The sequence below is a fragment of the Oryzias melastigma genome, linkage group LG5 (genome assembly GCF_002922805.2).
Source record: "Oryzias melastigma strain HK-1 linkage group LG5, ASM292280v2, whole genome shotgun sequence".
NCBI classification, from domain to species: domain Eukaryota; kingdom Metazoa; phylum Chordata; class Actinopteri; order Beloniformes; family Adrianichthyidae; genus Oryzias; species Oryzias melastigma.
Genome location: NC_050516.1, coordinates 28,382,510 through 28,401,986, shown reverse-complemented (window position 1 = coordinate 28,401,986; position 19,477 = coordinate 28,382,510). Strand labels below are relative to the sequence as shown.

Sequence of the window (19,477 nt, the reverse complement as noted above, 5' to 3'; positions counted from 1 at the left end):
ATATAATAAACGTAGTTTTCAAGTAAATGTCCATTTCTCTCATTTCAACTGACATGTAAACTGATCAGAAAAATCCCAATATATTGACATACAGTAACTATTTTTTACAGTAATGCAAACTGTTACTTTTTTCTGGTAACCACTTTCATTAAAGAATAATCTAGTTTCTAAATCCCTTTTTGCACTGGCCAGACAGATAGCCTAGTTTATTCCTTTATTTTATATTATTATAATCTAGGTGCATGAACACAAAAGTTAGGCACACCCACATTTTCCAACAGTCTCAACAATCAGTGCAGTGCATTAAAATATGAGCTTTTTTCTGTCAGGAAACCTGGTGAAGACACTCTTTTTGATATGTATACGCACAAGAAACAGCAGAATTTTTGAATTGTGAACTATTTTGTGTTTATTTTTTTACAATGTAAATAGGGCTGAGTTTTAAAGTCAAATTACTTATTGAATTTCTATGTGATTTACTAGATCCCAATTCCAATTGATTTCCATTTCAAAAAACTGTTGATCCATCAAATTTAGCTTAATTATAACAAATTATTTTCACATAAAGTAAAAGAAACTGAACAAAGTTAGAAAAGTCATTAATAAAATTGTTACTTCTTACATTAAAAACAAACTTAAAGACAAGATGTTTTTTCGCCGACTAAATTACAGAAGGTTGTTCAAAAGAAAATGTATGTTTTTAATTATTTTTTTGGGTGCACTTTTTCATTGAAAATCAATTTAAGAATTTAAATCCAATGTGTCTATAATCCACCATGCTTGAACATTTAATTACATCTAACCACTTTAATTACAATAACAGCTTTATAGTTGCTTAGAAAGTCAATTGTAAGCGATTTACTTAAGAAGAAGTGCTAGTCAGCGTGCACAAGACCGCGTTATGGTCCGTGTGCAAAGGGAGGATCCCACATACTGTTTTTAAAAAGAGGAATACCAATGTCTTTTTCGTCATCTTCTGTCCCGTGCTAAATTAATATCAGAAACACTGAAGTAGAAAAAATCTCCCCTGTTCGTTTTTGGTGAAGTTCACATTAGGCGCTTTTGTTCAGGATGACTCATTTGGTGAAAGCAAGGCCATCATGTGCCATGCAACATGAGTCACTGCAGGAGAACAGACTCCTGAATGAACAAGAGCCAGATCGGCACTTCTCCTTGCTGACCATTGGCTTGAGTTTGAGGAGATTTAATCAGAAATTGTTTATTTAAAGAAAGTCAAAGTATATTATTATTTGAAAATTCTAGCTATTTCAACATTTTTTTTTTATTTAAACAGTTAAACATTTTTGTAACGTGAAAAATGTGTTTGTTTTTTTAAAGAGCCAAAAAAACTTAAATGCATTTTTTTTACTTGCGTGAAACAGCAATTTTGACTTAAATGTGTGTTATTTTAGAGAGCAAATTATCTCAAAGGAAAGTTTAAAATTTCCAAATTTAGAAACTAGATTTCTCCGTTTAAGAGCTTTAGATCCAATCACCTCAAATAACCTCAAATAAAAAGTTTCACTTGAACCAAAATCAAAATTTATAGTCTCAGACTGAATGTTTATGAAATCAGTAGCTATTGTGAATGGCCAGTGTACAAACACAAGTTCCAAAATATAGCTGTTGAGGTTCACATCCAAACATTTCCTAACACAAGGATCTTCCCCACCTTACTGTGTAGCGTTTTTATCACTGCTCTGGTATCTTATGCTCATTTTTTGTAACAGCACAACATCCATTGGTTGCGAAAAATAGCTGTTCACTGTGAGCTACCGACAACAAGAGAGCCTCAGCTGGACTGTAAAAATGGTAAAAGAAGCTGTTAAACGAGTAGGTTGTCACAACGGAGCTAACTTGTTGAAGTTTGTTTCAGACATGCTGATTGAAATGCAACATAATATTACAAAACCTATTAAAAAAAGTTTCTAATCTGCTATTGCTGAAAATTGTATTTTCATGTAATTGGTTATTTGCCCAAAACCTACAGATAATATCAGCCATCCTAAAAAATAAAAGTTAACACACAACTATTACTTCACAAGTAATAAAAAGGGGGGGATTTGCTGAAGTATCTGAAATGCAACAACACACTTTGAGAAAGTTGAAATAAAATATTGTGCAATAAATGCATAGATCTTCTGGGTTTTGGAAGACAAAAGTAGGTCACTAGGGCTCTGGCAGGATTGAGTCAGACCCTGCTTTACATTACTTCAAATGTATTAGGTAAATAACCAATAATCTTACAAGAGTATTTTAAAATGCTGTAATCATTGAATAAAACTAAAACTTACATTAAGAATATTAAACTAAGAAATGATATTTGATATTTAAAGGGTAACAAAACAGGGAAGTTGGAGGCTGACTCCATTATCAGCCCAGATTTGAAAAATGCCAAAAAGGAGGGCGGGGCTAGCGGAGTCAGACTGAGCACCGGAGGTGTGGCTTGGATCTATGATTGACAGGTTCGCTTTATGAAATGTATGATGGGTCTTCAATATGGAGAGTGGTACTAGGCAAAGTGATGCAACTTTCGCCACAGAACTTCTTGAGGAGGTTGAGGATTTCATGCCTCCCCTTCTCCCGAGGCCGGCGCTCATGGTCCAGAACCCGATTGTTTCGAGTCGCAGCAGACAGGCGGTTTTTGACTGTATTTTTAGGAGTTAAATACGTTTATTTTATTTTGTCAAAAATTTGGAAATGACCAACAGACAGCACTTTTAAAGCCCTATTTATAGAGGTCAACAGATAAAAAAAAAAGTCGATTTAGTGTTTGGCTACCCTTTAACTGAATGCATATTGTACTTATAATATTCCTCAAATAGAACAGAATTGCAAAAAAAATGATTTTACATGCAACTCTTACACACTTATTTTAGTAAGGTAAAGATTTATCAGATTTTCAACACAGTCTTGTCCTTTCCTTAGTCAAGAATCCCCAGGTCTTCCCCTAAAGGCCAAAGCACCTTGGCAGGATAGCCAGCTAGTCGTAGGTATGTCTGGGATTTCCAAATACTGATCTAATAAAAGGAATGACGCTGCGCTTGGCCAGTGGTGTCATTCCAACAAGCATCTAGGGATGACCTTTTTTATGGCAGAGCAGATTCAGACAGACTCAGAGACAAACACTGATAGTTTCTTAATTACACTAGGCAACTAGAACAGACAGACATCGCCACTGCCAACTGGCCCCTCCTCCAGCTAACCTCTCCCTCTCATTCACCCACCCTGAGGGAGAGGCATGCAGGCCAGAGGAAGTATGACTCATCTGAGTAACAAGATGCATTCTTCGGAATTCTCTACAGACATGTTGTCTGCTAAGTGAAGACCACAGTAAAGCATGGTGCACAGAGAGAAGAAGAAAAAAGAGAGAAGAAGACCCAAAATAAAACTAATCAGGCAAGAGACTACTGTATAACAACAAATACTTTTATGAAGTGCAACTTATGACACTGTCATCATTTACTACACAAAACTAAGCCAAAAATCCAGTTACTCTGTGTTAAATTAGGCACATGCTCACTTCTTTCATAGAATTTGAGAGTGCAAGTGGCACCCAGGTGCTGCTAATCAAACGTTAATTTGATTAATTTATAATCATCAAGTATGAACACCTTTTAAAAATACTTTTTTTGGCAACTGGCAGGTCTTGAGCATGCACACGTTTAATAGAAGAAGCAGAAAAACAGGAACTAAAGCAACTGTGACTGCACATCATTATGGTAAAGCCATCAGACAATTTCCAAACAGAACAACATCTAGCCTGTTACACTCAAAATGACTATCAGCAAAATGACAGCTGCCAAAATTCCCATGCACACGCCTCCATGCCAGATCACCTAGTGCTTGGCTCTGTAATGCTCAAAGAAAACTACATTAAGAAATTCTGAACTGAATGTTTGCTGTGAAAGTGTGCCACACTATGACTCGTCTCGTCTTTCTACTCAAAAGCATCTTTCGTCAAAAGAACATAAAAAAAAATCGTCCTCACATAAAACAAACTTTACTAGTAATGTGGTAAAAAAAAATAAATAAATAAATAAATAAATAAATTGGAGTACTTTTCTCTTAGTTGCATTCTTGTGTGAAGTTCCAGAAGAATGATCTGTTCTGTGCACTCGAATGCTTTGCTGAGGCTGAACACCACAGGGCTACGTTGACCAGGGCAGAGCAGACAGTCATTTGTGGTGTGACCTTTTTGATTGACTAGAATGACATCAATTAAAAACAGCTGGTGTGTTGCAGCTCGAGTGCACCACAATCGGACCCTGTGGAACCGAACTGGTAAACGTAACAGGCCTCGGTAAGCAGGCTAAATGCTGAATTTGAAGCATCATTTTTTTAAATATAAAGACTGCTCATGTATAGACTTTCTGGAAGGATCGCCAGCCACACTGACCAAATAACAAGATTGTTCATTTTAAAATCAGTTTTTTTCCCCAATCCTGGACATCAATGACCCCTGACACTTAGTATACCTCATTATTACTAAAAAAAAAAAAAAAACGGATTAACACACCTATGAATCAGGTGTGTTAAGTAAGGGGGAAAAACGGTACTTAAAGAGAAACAGCAGGAATTTAAAAAAAAGTTGTCTAAACAAGCAGAAAAGTGTAAGGAGTTATTGACATTTTAAGGCGAATACACCAATATAAAGGAGGACTGATTATTTCATTTTATTCTGTAGCCACAAGATGTGGGTTTCCTAAAAATGTCTGCGTTGGCTGTGATCACCTTTTTATAGTAAAGTATTATGCAGAAAAATGTGAGGTCAACAAAAAGTTGAGGAAATTGAATCATACATCAGAACTCAGAGTCCCAGCTCACAAGGGAAATAAAAGCTTCCTGGCAAAATAAGCTGGTTATTATAATGACCTATTAGAAAGTCTAGACTTTTGTCGAAATTAAATGTCAATGTCGAATTTTAGGAGATATTTGTATGTGCAAATGTAAACAAATTTAGCAGAACTAAAGCATTTTATAAAGCTGAAGTGGGTAAAAGTTCTGCCACAAAAAAGGAAGAAATTATTAAACACCAAAAATAACTAAAGTAATAAGTACTAATGTGCAAAAAAAAACCTAAATTCTGAAAATGTTAATTTCTTTTTTCTTGAGAATGTGTATCAATATATAATTCAACAACACAAGTGAGATTTTTTTGGCTTTCATACGGGGGTTTTCTGAATCATGGATCAAGAATCCAAGGAAAACGTCTAAGGCAAATCCATCAGGCTTTACATGGGAAAAATATTTGACAAAGGCACAAATTAGGACAAAATGGTTTTTGCTGTGTGCCTTTAGCGAGCAGGTAGAAGATAAAGAGGAAAAAAAAAACAGGAAATGGGGAAAGAGGCTACTAATTCTTTTGGTTTAACAAAACTACTGAGTTTTTTCTCAGATAAACTTTTAAACTGTACATTGTGGTACTGCATGGTACTCTGAAGCCACATGTTCAACATAAACCAACATCAAACCACTTCTGGGAACAGCTAAGAAATAACAAATAAGTATAAAATTGGAATAATCAAAACTGTCCAAACCCTTTAGTATGCTGAACTGAATTCTATTTTGTAATTTGATTATATAGACTCACCACCATGTAGTAGCATGTATGAATCTAAATGATGTGGAACTTCTTAATGTCATACTGCAAACTTCCTCTGTCAAGCTCCTCCCCTCAAACTTGTTTTACAAGCATTTTAGAACCAACATTCAATTGTGTTATTATGACAAAATAAAGCACCTTGCAATTAGGTTAATAAAGATATTTGGTACAGCTAAAATATTTATGACTTGCAGTACAGAGTTCTGTTCTATAGTAATGACTGTGCTATAGTGAAATAGGAAATAGTACTTATGAACCCTAATGATGCAATTAACATGGTGATCATATCTCACAGGTTTCCTTGAGCTTCTTCCAAAGAAGTTGAGTCACAGCTGCTCCAATTGGCCAACATTTCTTCATTATAATTTAAAGCGAACGGGTAAAACAGCAGAACTCCAAAATATAGATGTGAGGTGTTAAACCTTCGCTTGCATAAATGAACCATCAGTTTTACAGGGTCAACCACAACAAAGTACCTGGTCTAGTGGTTTGGTAAAAGATGCTCATATTGATATGACCCGACTGTGACCATACCATGACAGGCAGATCCTTTTTACAAAATATATCTATTTTTATTAAGTAGTCTATATTAAATGACTTTCCCAACAATCAATTGACAAATTGTGTCAAGTTCTGTTCTTGATTATGTGTCGATTGTTAGTTCCCTCGTTTATCGTGAGGGTTATGTTCTAAATATATGGTAACCCCAACCCGCGATATGTGAAATCTGATTGACAATCAGGACACAGAACACAATGTGCTGTAAAAAGTAAATAAATGCATAGAAATTAAGAAAAAAAACACATTCAAAATTGCACTGACAGAAATCAAAGAAACAGCAACACTGGAGAAACAAATACTGGAAATTAGAAACTGGTAAATTTTGCACTCACTGGCTACTTTATTGGGCACACCTGTCCAACTGCTCGTTAACCCTCGTTTCTAATCAGCCAATCACATTGCAGCAAATCAATGCATTTATGCATATAGACATGATCAAAAGGATCTGCTGCAGCTCAAACTGAGCATCAGAATGGAAAATAAATGTGATTGAAGCGACTTTGAATGTGGCATGGTTGTTGGTGCCAGACGGGCTGGTCAGAGTATTTTAGAAACTGATGATCTAGAGGTATTTTCACCCACAACCATCTCTAGGGTTTACAGAGAATGGTCAGAAAAAGAGAAAATATACAGTGAGCGGCAGATCTGTGGGCAGAAATGACTTGTTGATGTCAGAGGTCACAGGAGAATGGTCTGACTGGTTCCAGCTGATTGAAAGGCAACAGTAACTCAAAACTGGTTACAACTGAGGTCTGCAGAAGAGCATCTCTGAACACACAACACGTCCAACCTTGAGTCAGATGGGCAACAGCAGCTGAAGAACACGCCAGGTATCACTCCTATCAGCTAAGAACAGGAAACTGAGGCTACAATTCACACAGACTCGCCAAAACTGGACAATAGAAGATGGAAAAACATTGTCTGGTCTGATGAGTCTCCATTTCTGCTGTGACATTCGGATGCTAGGGTGAGCATTTGGGGTCAATAGCATAAAAGCATGGATCAATCCTGCCTTATATCCATAGTTCTGGCTGGTGGTAGTGGGGTAATGGTGTGGGTGATATTCTCTTGGGTGATATTCTCTTGGGCCTCTTAGTACCAATTGAGCATTTCTTTGAGCATACACAAATGACCTCCACAGTCACCAGATCTCAACTCAATAGATCACCTTTGGGATGTGGCAGAACAGGAGATTGGCATTATGGATGTTCAGCCGACAAATCTGCAGCAACTGTGTTGCAATCATGTCAATATGGACCAAACTCTCTGAGGAATGTTTCCAGTACCTTTTTGAATCTATGCCACCAAGGATTAAGTTAGTTCTGAAAGGAAAAGAGGGTCCAACCCGGTACCTGCAAGGTGTACCTATTTAAGTGTCCGATTCAAATACTTAGCAAAACAACAGTGATCAATTTGAATTTTTCCTTTTTGAATACTATCACGACTCAATCCAACTCAGAGCGGAAAAAGTAGCACAGCTGAGACACTTAAGTGCCGTTTTATTTAATCTGAAAGGTAATTTACAATCAATATCAGCTCCTGGCTCTCGAAAAGGCACTCTCCTTTTTTACTAAATTAAATGAGAGTTTAATTAAAAGTTTTAGAAAATTATTATGCAAAACACTTTACAGTTAAGTAGATTTGACCAGTAAGCAGTAATTTTCACATACAGAGCTCTCTTGAGAAAAAAATAAATATGTAATGGGAATCTACAAACTAATTTAGGTAAAAAAAAAAAACAGGCAAAATGTTGACAACAAAATTAATCAATATTCAACACAGGGAAAAAAAATCCAGCAAGTCGTATCTATTTTGGGATTGGTTCATTCAGATCATTAGCACTGAAGTATTATCAGGTCTAAAAATAGGAGAATTTTCACAGAATTTGTCCTTAAGTGAAATTGTGTTTTGTTGTAAAGTCACATCAATTTGATTTTTATACAGGGGTAATTCCACTAGGGTTGATAAGCTTTTAGAACATAAAGGCATAATAATTTGTCATCAATTACACAGAAATCTCCACAATCACGGCACCAGACTCCCATTTCAAACCAAGCATGTCTATTGCTAATATTTTTATACTGTAAAACTAAAATAATTTGAATTTTTTGTTAATCACTCAGAACTTTAATCAGCTCATTTTTTCTCAAAAGCATAACCAAACCTTAGTGTGAGAAACAATTGTAGTTTAGATTAAAAAAATAGTTTATAATAAGGGAAAATTTTAACGCTTTTTACATAAAAACAAATCATCTTAAGTTTAAAGTATCTCAAGCTTCATTTTTAATAGCAACCCTAAAACAAACATAAACCCTACCTTGTGGCGTTTCCTGAAAAATCTACTCAATTGATTGAGGAGAGGTCAGATGAGGAGAACTCGACAGTGTATTGATAGATGAATAATAAATGACAGTCTAGTGCTTCAGTAAAGTCTTTCTTTTTTCCCTGTGATTAAGGTGGTAACTCTGCTACACAGTGATAAACTTGGAGTTCAGACTCATCTGAAAATTGAACCAGTGCTGCATTCCCTCATCCACCCCGTTTCCAACTAGGGGCTCTTTAAAAATTCATTAATTTACAACAAAAATAGATTATAGCACCCAGCAGAGCAAAACTCAAAATTTGGCTCCTGAATAAAATTAATGATAAAATATCTCTCAAGCCCAAGGGTTTTGACCGAAAAAAAAAAAAGCTTTTTTTTTTTTTTTTGGCTTCTGCCACCTTACTGCTGCACCTTGGGTATAATGCATTTTCAGTCATTACTGAAATAAAGCAATTCTAGCTTTCATAATTTCTAATTCATTTAAAAACTTTATACCAAATTAAAAAGGCTGAGCAAAATATGCAAAAACTAATTAGAATCCATCTAAGGATATGCCATTCCAATGATGCCATGCCAATGCAATTCTATTCATCATTTGATATCTCGGCTAGAAAGAGTCGATGACAGCTGCTACGGGCTCCAAAAATCGTCTAGAACTGCAGTTACAGTAATTGGTCTGGCCAGCGCTAAATGAGGTTCACTTAAGTGCAATTATCCTTCTCTGATCTCTAACACAAAGAGACTTCTTTAACATGGGGAAGTGGTCTCTAACAATGTGACTCCAAACAAGATTTAAATTGGAATCAGGGAGGCATTTCCATCAGATGAATTGGTTTCATAGCTCATCTGCATTCAAGTGATGCACAGCATTGCAAATGAAGACTGAGCCGGTCCTTTTTTTTCTCCATTTCCATGAGAGAAAACTTCAAACTGGACATACAAGTGCATTGAGAAGGTGAAAAAATGTCTGATCACTTTTAGCTCCCATATCACCTATGTGAGGGGTCCAGATGACCCGAATGTTACATTAACATCCCTCCCTTGACGAAGGTGGACAGGATTTTATGTCTGCCACGGAGACCAGTGAAGATTAAAAAAAAAAAATCCTTGAAGAGAAAAAAAAAAAAAACTGGCCGTCTTGTGGGGTCCAAATGACCCCATTTTTAATGTAAACATGCCTGGGATAGGACAAGGGTTACATATACACACACATACAGCAACCAACCAGTACGTAGGGTCTTTGTTGAGCCCAAAAAGGGAAACAAGACGACAGCTAATTAAGGTAAAGAAAGTAACTCACAAAAAAATAACTTTAGAATTTCAATTATAAATCTTTAAAAAGGGATTTCAATAAAACAAACAGCTATTCTACCTCAACAACATTTCCCCTTCTCTAAGAGATTAACCTTAATGCATACCTAAAAACAATATTAATAACAAAGTTTCAAGTCTGACAACTACCACTCATATTTTTATTTGAATGAGCACACAAGAGATGGAGATATAAAAGGTTTTCAGCGAGATTTACCAAGCGTGCTGAATTTTAAAGAAATAGTGTGCTTTTAGGCAGTTTGACCACAATAGTTACATTTCTCTGTTTTAAGACAATTGCCAAAGTTAAATCAATATTTGTAGTGTAGATCTTCCCTTTCAAAGTGGTAGTCAGAAAACATTTTATTAGAGATAATTTTTGAACATTTTAAATATCCACACCATTCATTCCAGCCAAGGACACCGACTTCCATTCATTGTGAACTTTATAACTCAAACGCTCTGGACTAATATCTATTATTAATGAAACTTTATTAACAACTCAAACTAAAACCAAAACCTCTTTTTGCAAGATACATAAAAGTTGTGTGCATTTTTTATCTATTTTCCACACAAACACTTTAACTTAGTTAAAAACAAAAAATATGCTTTTATTATGAAGTAAGAGGTTTAAAAACACATTAGTGCAGGAGTTACAAATCGGTATCATGTCTAATTTCATTTAAAAAAAATGTATTAAAAACGCCAGCCTTACACTTTTGAAACTATTTAATGAGGAATTTTTAGAATTACAAAAATAAAGCTTTATATACAGTCACTAACGGAATTACAGGATTGATATCGAAATATTTTCATGAGAAGAAATCAACACTGCTTTCAGTATTGACCTTTCAGTCGGTTTGGGTTTTTTTTTTTCTTTTTTCTTTCGCAACCAAAAACCACAAGATTCTAAAACATGAGAACAATTTGAGACAAACATGCAAATCCATTTTTGGAATATGTGGGATGAAGCTAATTTTGCTGAGCTTACTTCAAAGGATACGTATCAAAAACTTAAACCCAATGTGTCCTCTATAGTTACATGCACAAATAGCCTCAATGCAGACAGCTCTGTGGGCCTGCTATTTAAAGGATGGGTGATTAAGAAGCAAACCAGGTCTGACCTTTGATTGTGGGTGCTGACTAACACTATGGGTATTTCGTTAGCTGAAATAAAGTCCATCAAAGTAGAAATGCCAGAGAGTTAAGTTGATATTAGTCATAAATTCGCCCTTTGGTTGCTTGGTTTATTGCAAATTAAAATCAAGCTTGACAGAGCGTGACGACTAACTAATAATCTGATAGCTGATAATACTTCTAATTAAAAACGAGCAGCAGAATATTGATCAGTACATTACTGGAAAACACTGGTATGAACAAAATAATTAAAAAATGTTTTATAAAGGCCTACTGGAGAAAGTAATGACAAAAATCTAGCATTAATGTGGCAACAAATAAATAAAGCTAATAAAACATGCATGCAAACAAAGCTACTACCTTGAACTAAGGATCAAACACCAACTTTGCCTCTTTAGGGCATTCAACAAAGCTAAACCGCAGACATTCTGCAATTCAGAATCCATTTGACATGCTGTGCACTTGTTGACTGTTCAGCCAACAAACCTGCGACCAAACTACTCGTTCTACGGAGAAGGGAGGGACATTTTCTGGAGGAATTTATTAGCCACCTGAGAAACAGACGACTGACAGACGAGAGAACACACCGCAACAGCTGTGAGTCCGAGCACGAAAGCACGCTAAATGACACTGGGCTCACAAATACACTCCCCCACCTAATGCTGGACACAACGCCTGACATACCAAACAGCTAGCTAACGATAGCAGTTGGAGCTTCGGGATCATAAAAAAATGTACCTCATGCTAGGACAGCACACGCTACGTTACAACTTAAGAAAGCGCCAAAACCGCACAGCTGAAGTTAACAGGCTACCCAGGCTGGCTAGCTAGCTGTCAAAGTTGCCCTGTCAGTTGTCACCGGTTGCACAGTGGTGCTAGCAGGCTAATGCCAGAGCTGTCAACTTGGGAGAGTTACAGCAGAGTGTACAAACGCTGAGCACGGGTAACGCTGGCTGGGTGGGAGGAAAAACGTCCCTGTACGCCCTGCAACAGTGAGCGGAAAACTGTCACCCTGGGCCTGTTCACTAGGCTCAAGCCCCACAACTTCAGTGCAGTTCACTTCCCCGTAAAAGTCGTCCATTTCGTGGGCCTGAGTTCAACTTCCATGCCCGTGTAGCACACTTACTCTGGATGAAAGCTGTAGTGACGGTGTGTCTCTTTATTCCTCACTGTAGTTTCAGAGTAAGTGTCTCCAGCTCCTTTTACTCTCCTCTTCTTGTCAAAGCGTGTCCTCCAAGGAGTGTCCTGCTCTCTTGACGTTGTTTTCCTATGCAAAGCGATTTGCCGTAGCTTCGCCGGTGTGCCTGCGGTGCCGTGGCGTACCTCCTCGCCTTTACTCCGCCTTCTCCCGTTCGCCTTTCTCTCGGCGGCTGAGCCAACATCCGGGAATCTCCCCAGTTTGGGTAAAGTGCCCGGAACTACTTTCACATTTGAAGGTTCCCCTTCTCCCCACCCATGTCTTTCACCACGCCTGCCGCCACAGAAACTAGCGCGGTGATCATGTCTCGGCCGCAGTGGAAGCAGAGTCTTTGCATCACAATCAACAAAACATTTCATGAAATACGCTTTTTATGATATGATTTGACTTTGTAAGATACGATTTTATTTGTAAAATAACGAAAAGGTTTATTCTCAAAGAAAAAGAAAAGTTATTCATTTTTGACAATTGGATATGCTATTAATCTAAATTTAAAGGTCAATTCAGTGAAGATTTACACGTGAATATGTAACATAATTTGTTTTTCTTTGCATGAAGTTTCAATTACATTTGTTTTCAAATGGTAAAGTTTACAACCAGCTTTATTTGCTTTGCCACTTCAGTCAGCAAGTCAGTGTATCTCCAATTAATTTGGACGAAGTAAATTTTAATTTACTAATTTTGGTCCCAGATTCATTTTTATGACCTATCATTTCAAAAACATATCAAAGTGCTTTTCCTTACAAAAATACTTTTTAATCCAGAAAAAAAAATATTCACTGTAAAATAGTTTTTTTAATAATTAAAAAAACAATTAATTTAAGAATATGCCCTCTTAAATAAAGTAGGCTAATTAAACATATATAAATGTAAAAAGAAAACAAGCACATCACATTATTAAACAAAATACACATGTTTTTATGTTTAAAAGATGGTCAAAATGTATAGGCATAAATGATTTGTCGACTTGAAGCTGATTTAATCATTTTTGACATAAAACATTTTTGATTTGAACCTGCTCTTGGCGCCAGTGCTGATTTCTAAATTATATTGAATTCAAAGTTAATATTAAAGGAAATGCTCCACAATCAATTATACAGTGGTGCAACAGCGCCCCTTGTGGTTTTATTCTTGGTACTGCATGTTAAAAACCTCAAATTTGATGCATGGATCTAAATATTCAAAGGTTGTCTTTCTCTATAGAATTTGTCTCTAAGTGCTGAAAAATATAAACAAAAATACAACTTTTATGAATCCTATATATGCCTAATAAAAATTGCAATTATTTTGTGGATAACTGTTTCATCTCTGTTGCTAGCTAATGTATTTTTGTGGTCTTTTTAAGTTTTTTGAAATATTTTAATAACATGCATCTGTTTAAAAATAATTGTATACTAAATAAACAAACAATTTTAAAACTTTCATACAATAAGAAGTTCTTATTTCATATTTTAGTCTTTTTTGATTATTAATATTTTAGATTTTTGATTAAACTGGAATGCAAAAACTGTTGAAACCATATGAGAAGAATCAGTGCCAGGAGCAAGTTTGTTTTAGTTTTGTGCTAGATAATACAAATCAGTTTAAAAAAATAATAAATCCGACCTGTAAGATTTTCCATGATTAAATTTATGTTTTTTGAGACAAACATTAAACTGACAACCAACAGTACAAAGAATCCTTTCCACATAAACCCTAAACTAGACATGCTTAGCTTTGCAGTTGTTATTACAGATGAATTGAATGCCTATTGTGCTGTGTTCACAACAGTAAAAAAAAAAATGAATTTGTAAACAGAGTATATACTTAACTTGATTCCCTCAGTGTGTTCTGCTAATACTATTTTCACCTTTTCTTAAATTTGATGCTGACCTGAAAGGCTGGCCATTCTCAAAGCTCGCTGGACTGGCTTGTCTGGATGGTAGCGTTTGAGCCGTGAGAACTTACACACTTTGATTTCTGTCATTCCTCTTTTAAAATCTAGTGAATATATTGGTAGAAGGATGGTGAGAGCTGCCAGGCAAGAGGTCTAGAGGAAGACCAAAGAGGAGAGGATGCAGTGAACAAAGACATAAAGGTGGCTAATGTTTGAGTAGAGGATGCAGAAGACGAGGTTAGATGGAGGAAGCTGCTTCATTGTGAAGGAATAAGTTGAATCGGAATTTTAAAATCACAAGCATGCATGTGCAGACAGCTCATTTAAAACCCTTTTCGATAGGAATATGAACAAAAAGAAAGACATGTATGCATAAATGTGTTATTTTAAATCAGCAAGTACTTGCTATTGTGCAAAGTTTGACACAAATACAGGATTCTTAAGGGTGTTGTCAGTGCAGTTTGTGTGCACGGTGAAATGTGGTCAAGCAGGACCAACACCCAGCTCTACAAGAAGCATGTCGAAATTTTATAGAAAAAATAAATATGTTTGCTTCAAAAAATACATTTAACTTCTTTACTTGAGTATTTTTTATTCTGTTCTTTTTTTGCCGTGACCTCCGTGCTCCTCAGCATCCTCCTCCTCCAGTCACTTCATGGCTCAGTTGCTGCCATTCTCAATCTCTTTCACTTTGTTATGAGACGATTGTGGATCATAGCACACATTCACTATTAAGCAATATTGAGAGCTAAAATAGGCAACAAGCACTGATCGTACTGCTTGAGGACTCAATCAGAGGTTTCTGAGGATCAGGTCCTTTAATTTCTAGAATCTCTGACCTCCAACAGACAGACAAAACTTTTGGTCAGAACATCTGACCAGCTGTTTACACCACATTTAACATAATCTCAGATATGCAGCCCATACTCACCACTCAGTGAAACATTAAAGACGCTTTGAAGAAATAAATAAAAGAGTGGGACCTAACAAACATCTAAAAAAGAGCTTCCAGCTTAAATTCAGTTTCTAACAGGTCTTTTATGTTCCGTGCGAATGCTCTTCTGCACGTAAGACTGCATTCTGCTTTGGAAGCTCGTTTTCTTCAGAGCTTTAATATCCACAATGTTGCATTTCAGCTTTTGACCACAGTTTTGTTGAATGATCACACTCTGGACCATCATTTTACCTGAAAGAAAACATATGAAGAGCAAATAAGTCAGGTCCTGTGATGCCACATCACAACAGATCAGTAAGAAAAGGCTCTAAGGATGAATACAGGATTTGTCTGGAGCTAAAATGATGCATTGTGATATTATTGTTTAAGAGGTAGTTTTTCCATGACATCAACAAACTCAAAGACAGGAAAGTCCAACTGCAGATTTGACTGTATTGTATTTCAAACTTCTTTGCTACTGTTCCCCAGTCAGAACCAGAACCACACGTCCGATTCAAAGAACTGAACTCAGGTGTTTTAGGATTTCCACAGGAGGAAGAACCATTCGTGATCATGTAGATTGCTACTACATCCTCCGTCCAGTCCAGAAACTATGAATGATGGAAGTTCAAAATGAAGATGAAATAATCAAAACAATATTTTAAAAATTCCGGTAGCATGGCTGTAAAGTTTCATAAATAAAAACGCTTTAGATAATGATAACTTGGGTCAAAAACAATAAATAAATAAAAAATACTTTGATAAATTTACCCCAAATCAGGTACAGATCAGGAGTAGGAAATACTTTTTTCTCCCTGATTTGTCTTTCTTTGTTAGTTTGTTGTATTGTTTGGCAAATAAAAGCTAGAATAGTTGCAAAAAAAAAAGAAAAGAGTATTAGAGAAGGTTACTTTCATGATGATTACTTTTGGTAAAAACAAAACAAATATATATATATATATTTTATATATATATCTTTTAACCTCTTGCTAGCTTTTCCATTTCAAGACTGATAATAAAAAAATTTCTTTTGATTAAAAGTGGGATTTCCAGAGTTGTAGCACCCCCTGGAGGCCAAAGAGTCCTTTGCACTTGCTTATGCAGTCTATGGTTTAGTCATTAAGATTTTTGAGAGGGAAAGAAAATATTTTGGATTTTGTTTCATTATTTTTCTATATAATAAAAGTTGAGAGATGTGGGTGTCTTTATTTATTTTGCATATTATTCTTATTCTTATTATAACCTAACACCACTACAGAGAACTAAGTTGGAAAAGAAAACAAACATTTTAATTGTTTCAGTTTCCTTCTGTTGTTTGATAGAATTCTAAAAAACCTTAAAATTGGGTGTAATTTAAAGTTACTGCTAAGAGTCTTTTTTTTTTTGTAGAATGATAATGGTGCTGATGTTGATTCAGATCAAATTTGATGGTTTAGTGCAGTACCCTGTAGTACCACATCCCGCCACGGACGGCGCTGTCGGGTTCTGTCGTGTCAATAGAGACCGCCGAGCTCAGCCGCTCCGCACTTTCAGGAAGTTGCTGTCAGAGGGACTGCGTTACTAGGAAAAACGCTTTTGTCTGTAAGTATGACGGACCGCATTTCAGTCTCATTGTCAGGAATGTTATTAGGATGCCTCGTTTCATGTCAAATAGCAGGTAACGAGACGTTTTTGCCTTGCTTTTGCTCACGGAGAAATCTGGTTTCCTCACCTGTCTAACTCAACCTTCAGAAAGAAATAAACGCAAAAGTCATTTTGGTCAATTAAACTGCAGAGTTTATATTTTACCGTTTTAAGATAACCCGTTTACTAGTTTGCAGCTTTAGTCAAAAACATTTAGTCAGGTAAACACTTATATGGAAAAACCTGCACATTCATAGTAGAATATGGGATTTTCAAAATAAAATACTATCAGCATTAAGCCACACGTGGGTTGTTCCACGAGCTTGTCATTTTTATTTTATTTTTTATTTAAGTTTTTCTTTTTGTGCTGCCAACTTCTGTAGACTTGAATAATGTGACATTTTCACATGGAATAACACCTAAAGTCTGGTAAAAACTCGATTAGAATATAAAGATAAGAACACAATTATTCTCAATATAATTCTAGGTTAGTAATGCTTGAGGTAAATCACTTGCTCAACTGTTTGAATATTTTTTCTTCATTTCTAAACGACTTTTGCTTTAGTTTTTGACAAGATTTGAAAAAACAATGAGTTGATGAACTAAAACAACTTAAAAAAAAAATCAGATTGTCCTTTTACCTCTTAAACCACTGAACAACAATATAAACACATTTTTGTGTTTGCTCTTATGTGTTGTGATTATGGAAACATTTATGTTATATTAAACAAAAGTGTCACATTTATATTTGTAACCATTGCAGATAAAAAACAAATGGGGTTTAGAGCTGTCACCTGTTTCATCTTTTGACCTCATACTATCGTCTCTTCCCAGACAATGGCTGAACCCAGAGTCTCTTCCATAGATGGGAAGCTGGCGGAAGAGTTTGCTGCTCCCTCCCATGTCGATGAGGTTAAGGAGAAGATGTCTGCCTTCGCCAGGCGTCATGCGGACGCGGGTCGGCGGGTGGTTCTCATCACATCAGGAGGCACAAAGGTTCCCCTGGAGTCGCGTACGGTGCGATTCCTGGATAACTTCAGCAGCGGCAGACGAGGAGCCTCATCAGCAGAGTACTTCATAGACTCGGGCTACGCTGTCATTTTCCTCCACAGGCACCGTTCTCTCTACCCCTACACGAGAATGTTCCTACCCATTAACCTGCTGGAGGCTCTGCAGTTCAGAGGAGGAGAAGGAGCATCTGCAACCGGCGGTGAAGTGGTGGTTAACCAGCAGCTGCTTCCAAACATCGCCAAAGTACTGAAGAGGTATAACGAGGTGAAAGAGGGAGGACTTCTGCTGCCCATCGAGTTCAACACTCTGTCAGAGTATCTGCATTTGCTGAAAGCTGCAGCACAGGAGCTCAGCTCAGTAGGTACAGAACCCCCGCTACAGGCTGAACGTGGGCTGGTGTTCGACACTCGACTTCCTCTGAAACCTCTCCTCTTCATTTAGGATCGTTGGCCATGTTTTACTTGGCCGCTGCTGTGTCTGATTTCTACATCCCTGCATCAGAGATGCCTGAGCACAAAATCCAGTCTTCCAACGGGCCTCTTCAAGTATGTGAGATGTAACAACTACCCACAATGCAACTGTGAGGAATCTGAAGCCCAAACTTTCAAGAGAATCTGGCCACAGAAATGTGGCGTTCAAAAATTAATAGTCGGAAGTTCCCCTGCCGGAGCCGGCCTCAAAAAAACATAATTTGCGCCCCAAATCATTGGCTGGAAGTCTTCGACTGGAAACCCTCGCTTTAAGCTTTCAACCTTTTTTCGCTTAAAAAAACTAACTGGTTACATGATCATCTGATTCACAGAGAAAAAACAGCATTTTGCTCGCTTTTCTCCAGAGGTAGTTATACAAATTTGTTCGTTCTCTGTCCCATTTGGAGCTCATCTTGCACACTGATGGGGAAATGGAGGTGGGCTCAATCCGCACCAAAACTCAACTCGGAGGCGAATTTCTAAGGCTGCTCTGCACAAACTATTCCCTACAAAACGACAGTTTTTTTTTTATTATTATTTTGACCAAAAAACAGCATAACTGTAATGAAAAGACCTCCGAGAACGCTTTTACAATAAAGCTGGTCCTTAGTGCTGCCACAAACAATTATTTGCATAGTCGACTAATCACCAATATTTTTTTCCGAATAGTTGACTAATCGAGTCATGTGCAAACTGGATCTAAAACACACATCTTATCCATCATTAGCTTTAAACGAACTTAAAATTAGATGTATAGCATTACCTGTGATAATGCTAGTGTGAATGCTGTAAGCTGAAGATGCTGAAGTTGATAATTGAAAACACTGAAGTTGATAGCCAGCTAAAATATTAGTTAAATGAAAAATTAGCTTAAAAAAGTGAAAAAAGGAAAAAATTAGCAAAAACAGCTAGCATGCAGCTGATTTATTAGCTTAACTCCAAAATAGCCCAAACAACAAAAAGCCTGTTAGCCAAAACAGCTAGCATGCAGCTGAAATATTAGCTAAACTCCAAAATAGCCTTAACAACAAAAAAGCCTGTTAGCCAAAACAGCTAGCATGCAGCTGAAATATTAGCAAAAATCAAAGTTAACCTAAAATGCTGAAAAAATCCGCAATTAGCCAAAATAGCTAGCATATAGTTTAAATAGTAGCTGAACTCCAAAATAGCCTTAAAAAAGCCTTATTAAATGCCAAAAAGTTTAAAAAAAAGTTGTCATAATGCCATTATACTGTAACTTTCAACCTTACTACACTCTGACTTCATATAATATAAAGTGATGACTAATAGACTATTAAAGTAGTCGTCGACTATTTTAAAAGTCGATTAGTCGACTAATAGTGACAGTCCTACTGGTTCTGCAGGAGCAGAGGCCATATCAAAAACAGTAGCATGTTAGATACTCTGCTTTCATCCATTTCCTCCTGA

At 36.5% G+C, this 19,477-nt stretch overlaps 2 protein-coding genes across 4 annotated transcripts in view; one reads left to right on the top strand and one right to left on the bottom strand.

Annotated features, from left to right (window-relative positions):
- The window catches only part of foxj3 (forkhead box J3), a 73,683-nt gene extending 61,272 nt beyond the window's left edge, over window positions 1-12,411 (bottom strand). Inside the window, exon 1 of the mRNA XM_024269530.2 lies at window positions 12,064-12,411. The gene's annotated coding sequence lies outside the window, so the exon portion shown is untranslated. The remainder of the gene's footprint in view (window positions 1-12,063) is intronic.
- Window positions 11,379-19,477, top strand: part of ppcs (phosphopantothenoylcysteine synthetase) — a 10,519-nt gene continuing 2,420 nt past the window's right edge. The window contains exons 1-3 of one of the 3 annotated variants that reach the window (XM_024269533.1): window positions 11,379-11,534; window positions 17,403-17,940; window positions 18,021-18,124. In XM_024269533.1, coding sequence (XP_024125301.1) covers window positions 17,406-17,940; window positions 18,021-18,124 — 639 coding nt within the window. In that variant the 5' untranslated portion in view covers window positions 11,379-11,534; window positions 17,403-17,405. Of the gene's footprint in view, window positions 11,535-16,308; window positions 16,527-17,402; window positions 17,941-18,020; window positions 18,125-19,477 lie in introns of those variants that run through there. The other 2 variants (XM_024269532.2, XM_024269535.1) reach the window with 2 other exon arrangements.